The 4,947-nt window shown below is 35.5% G+C and overlaps 1 protein-coding gene across 1 annotated transcript in view; it reads left to right on the top strand.

Moving 5' to 3' along the window:
- The window catches only part of AFF3 (AF4/FMR2 family, member 3), a 618,084-nt gene that overhangs the window by 339,971 nt on the left and 273,166 nt on the right, over window positions 1–4,947 (top strand). Inside the window, exon 7 of the mRNA XM_006887856.1 lies at window positions 3,069–3,149. Within this exon, the coding sequence (XP_006887918.1) occupies window positions 3,069–3,149 (81 nt within the window). The remainder of the gene's footprint in view (window positions 1–3,068; window positions 3,150–4,947) is intronic.

The raw sequence follows: 4,947 nt of genomic DNA, 5'->3' as shown, positions 1-4,947 counted from the left end.
AAAAACATCATGCTTAGAAGGGTGGAGGGTCAGCACAGCCTAGGAAGACCCTGGATGAGATTGACACAGAGACTGTAGCAGTGCGATCAGGTATGTCAGAGATGGTGAGGTTGGTTTGGGATAGGGCAAGGTTCATAGCTATTGTACATAGGATCACTGTGAGTCATGGTGGACTTGGTGGCAAGTAACAATAACAACAGCTTGTGATAACAGTAAGGCATTATCACTTATGCCATGACTAGAGCATGCAGGATCTCAAATACACTTCACAACATTTAGAGGCGACCCGGAGATGGTGAGTCAGAGCACTGGGTGGCCTCTGGCAAGTCACTTAACCTCTACGTGACATGTATAAAATAAGGAAATAATAAATCCTGGCTTTTAAGATTGTTATGAGAATTATGTCAAATCAAACATTTAAAACCATGTATAGTATATTTTAAGCACTTAATAAATGTAAGTTACTATTGTTGTTATTATTAGGAAGAGGATGAAAGCAAAGGAGCCTAATATGACTGAGTTTTCTAACTTGAAGAGTTAATAGATGTTGATGACATTAATCAAGATAAAAACTAGGAAAAGAGGAAAAGGTTTTGCTAAGAGTAGGAATTCCATTTGAAACATGTTAGGTTTTAATTTACTGTAGAACACCCAGGTTGAAACTTTCAGTAGACAATTAAGATTAGGAAGTTTAAAGCTAGACATGCATTTGGGCACTCCCCACATACTAGAGGCCTTTTAAAGCCCTGGAAATAAACAGATCACTGAGAAAAAGGGGGTAGTGGAAAAAGAGTGGACACAAAATGCCAAAATAGAGAAAAAAAGGTTTAGCAAGAATTATCTCTCTCTCTCACTCTTTAATTGCCAGAAATTTAGAAGCCACAGATAGCAGACCCTCCACTGAGTTTCCAAGTATGTAAATCATCCGGGGAGGAGATTTTTCCATCCTTCCAAAGAACCCCTGGTGGATTTGAACTGGCAGAGAAGCTCAGCCTCTGAGTTAGCAGCACAGCTCCCTGCAACACCACCACCAGGGCTGAGAAAGAAATCATGGAGGAGATGCAGGAGGGAGCAACATCATTAGAGCTTGGGTGGAAAAGAGTTTTAAGGACAAATGAACATTCCACAGCATCCTGTGAACTTGTCATTGAAAAGAACCTTTGTCAGAACTGCTTCTGTTAAATCGTGATTGAGAGGTTATTGGTTAAAATCAGGAAAGTAGTGCATCCTCTCTCTGTACTCATTTGATCTGTATCCTGAGCAAATAACCTGAGAAGCTGGCCTTTGGGAAGAAGGATATGGCATCAGGATTGAGGAAGAATTACCGATAATCTATGTTGTGCAACCTTGCTTGCAGACAGTGAAGAAGGCTTGAAGAATACCAGAGACTGTAGCTTTCAACATAGGTTACAGCTCCACTCAAGAAAACAAAAATCTTCACTGCTGGACCATTTTTGTTTTTCTGTCAAGAATTTCATTTTACTTGGATCCAAAGTTAATACCTAGGGTAGCAAAAATCAAGACATACTGCATTGGAAAAATCTGCTGTCAAGGACATCATTAAAATGCTTTAGAGCAAGCCTGCCTCTTTAAAGATTCAGATGCATCTGACCTAAACCGTGGTATTTCCATTTGCTTCATATACATGTGATAGTTGGACAGTGAATGAGACCAGCAAAGAATTAATTTGAATTGTGTGTTGCCAAAGCATATTGACTGTTCTCATAGATGACCAAAGAATCCCATACTTGACACAAAATTGAGCAAAAACCCCTAGAACTTTCTTACTAAAGGAATAATGTAACACAGATCCATGAAGAACAGAGATGGAAGAGAGATAGAGATAAGAGATCACCGAATTTTCTTTGCTTCCTAATAAGAAATACTTGATAATAGAAAGGAGGCTGGACATCTGGAGTGCCCAGGCTGCTTCACCCACCTACTGCACGAGTGTCATACAGGAGAGACAGTGTCAGGTTATTAAATCCTTTCAGCATAGGTGGGAACATACTCCTCTTTCTGCTTCTGTACCATCTGTGTCTGATAGAGCCAGATGGTGGGTTCTCTCCCATGAGTGGTTCTGGAGAAGGCGATTTGGTCAAGGTAAGAAGACATGGAACTATGTTGAAGGAATTCTTTCACTTCAAAATGTAACAGAATCCCTTTGCAGCATTCTCTCCACCTCCACAAAGGGTATGAAAAGATATCTTCACCTAAAAAGAGAAAATATCTCACTCTTATGAAAATGTATCAGCCTTGAGTTTGAAAGTGAAAAGAAGCCAAGAAATAAAAGTTTGGAACCTATTTGTAAACTGCCACTGGCTCCCTGGTCAACCAGAAATCAGCTTAATGCAATGCTACTGTCATTTGTTGCAACTACATTCCAGGAGATGGGACTGAAAAATAATTTTAGCAGTTAATATAGCAATACCTCATTCCATTTCTCAAAGCTTATGAAACTGTATATAAAAAAACCCCTTATGATGAATTGCCATATATTGAACTACAGTCATGTCTTTAATAGAGCATCATAGCAATAAAACCATTTCTCTCTGGTTTTTTTCCCCCTAAATGTGGTGGGTTTTTTGTTTGTTTTCCCTATGAATGGCATTTTTTTATCAAGACTAAAATGATGTGTGCAACTTATTGGAAACTCTAATAGTGTAAATAATTCCGTATTTGTTTCTTGACATTCAAAGTTCCACAGGCATTCTTTCTGTGAATTTTTTGGGGATTGAATCCCAAAGAAGCGCCCTTTGTATGACATTGATAGAATATTTACCACTGCATTTAAGTCAAATGAAAATAAGACATCCCTGTAAACCTTAGTGGGGTATAAAGATAGCATTTGTTAATTTGTAAATTTTGGGGTGTTGGTATGTTGCTGATGGTAACTATGGAACCAAAGTTGACAAAATTTGGAAAAAGACCATAACCATATCACATATTTTTGAAAACATTTCTTTCATTCCTTATTCAATGTAAGATACAGTTGTTAAATAACTGTTCTGCATGCTGTTGATTTTAAATACTTTCTTTATCACAACATTGGTTTCTTCTCCTTTTAGGAGATGACCTGGCTTCCACCCCTTTCTGCTATTCAGCCACCTGGGAAGGTAGAACCAAGCAAATTTCCATTTGCAAATAAGGTAAGATCTTATATCGTTAGAAGGAATATGCTCCACTCCCACAGACACTTCAGGTAGACAGTAGGTTTACCCTTGATGTTTTGCTAGAAGCAGATACACTTCATCTTCAACAATTTGCAAACATACACTTATTTACTCATCTAAGGGGAACAACCAGATTTGGAATCCTACTGTATTCACTCTTTGCAAAATATACTGTACATCATGATTTTCATTATATTGAAACTTAAAATGTTTACCTTACAGAAATATATCTCACAGGTAAACTGATATTCATAGAAAATCTTGGTATTTCTGTAATTTCATATTTTTTTACATATACAATGGATTCATCTTAATAGTTAACTTTTCTTTTTCTCTGCTTACATGTAAAATCTTATTACTTAAAATTACTTTGTGCTAATGTATAAAGATTATTATTTACTTGTTGGTATTGTTCTGTACCATTGAATTGGAACAGACCTGTACCTGACCCCCCAGCTGTTTTTTAGAGGCAGGAAATCACATTTAAAGATTTCCCATCCCTCTTCTGCTGAGTAGCTGGTAGATTTGAACAGCATACATTTGTGTTGACAGTGCTTACCACTAAGCCACTAGAGCTTTCTATGATTTATTTAGGCTTAACTAAATAGAGATATATAGAAATTCTTTGTGGACCTTTAGTAGTAGTATTTTCTACTTTATATTGTATTTTATGATTATATGCATGCCTGTGAGTAGAAATATATCTTGCATTTCCTTGACTAAAAAATGTACATTTATAAATATGTGACATTGAAATTAATCTTAGAATTATTATATATATTCAGTATAACATTATATTTTATTTCTTTTCTGAAAAGCTATTGTTAAATTAATTATAGAAATCAAAATCAGTGTCATGGAAGTAAGAAAATGTAATAATTCATTCCTTCTTGATACTATTTTAAATACTGCAGAGGTATTCTCTAGGGATTCAAAGGAAAAAAACTTTCATATTCTCTAAAAAAGTCAGCCCCAATATATGTTATACCAGAGTCAGCTGGGCTTTACTTTATTTTTTAATTGTACAACAAACACATAGCTATATACCCATTATAAAAGATCAAATTATGCAGATAGAAGAGAGAAATGAAAAAGCTAAAATGTGAAAGTCATTGATATCTTCACCCAGGTATTACTTTCTAACCCAGAGATTACTGGCAAGAGTTTGATACATAAACCTTGCATTTGTCAGTATGTCATGCACTTATGTAAAAATATATATGATAAATCCATTTTTAAAACTACAAATGGCATGAAAATAAAAGCCTTTTTCTACCTATTTATTTTTGTTTTCTTTAATGTGACATACGGGAGATCTTTCCAAGCAAATACGTGGTTGGGTGCTTTCAAGTTGATTTCAACTCCTAGCAACCCCAGGAAACAGAGCATACGTGCCCCAGAGAGTTTTCTAGGCTGTAATCTTCATGGGAGCAAATTACCAAGTCTTTCCCCCTTGGAGCTGCTGCGTGGGTTTCAACAGCCAGCCTTTGTTTTGGTAGCAAAAGGCTTAATTGTTTGTACCACCAGAGTTCTTCAAAAAAGAAGATATTTTATAATAGAAAATTCATACTGGGAAATATTTTACTTCTGTCAAGAAGCATAGGAAAAAATTCCATACTTCTTAATGTAGCAAAATATTTCATAGTGAAATGATGAATTTATTGTATTGAATTTATCGTATAGTCCTAATTTATTATATATAACTCCTTTTGGTGCACTTAGCTATTTTTTGCTAATTGTTCTTTTTTTTAGTCTTTATTAATATTTTTTTAAT

The sequence above is a fragment of the Elephantulus edwardii genome, unplaced genomic scaffold, assembly GCF_000299155.1.
Source record: "Elephantulus edwardii isolate Elephantulus edwardi_28Jun2011 unplaced genomic scaffold, EleEdw1.0 scaffold00062, whole genome shotgun sequence".
NCBI classification, from domain to species: Eukaryota; Metazoa; Chordata; class Mammalia; order Macroscelidea; family Macroscelididae; genus Elephantulus; species Elephantulus edwardii.
The sequence above is the reverse complement of the archived record's forward strand: the minus strand, read 5'-3'. Positions and strand labels throughout refer to the sequence as shown.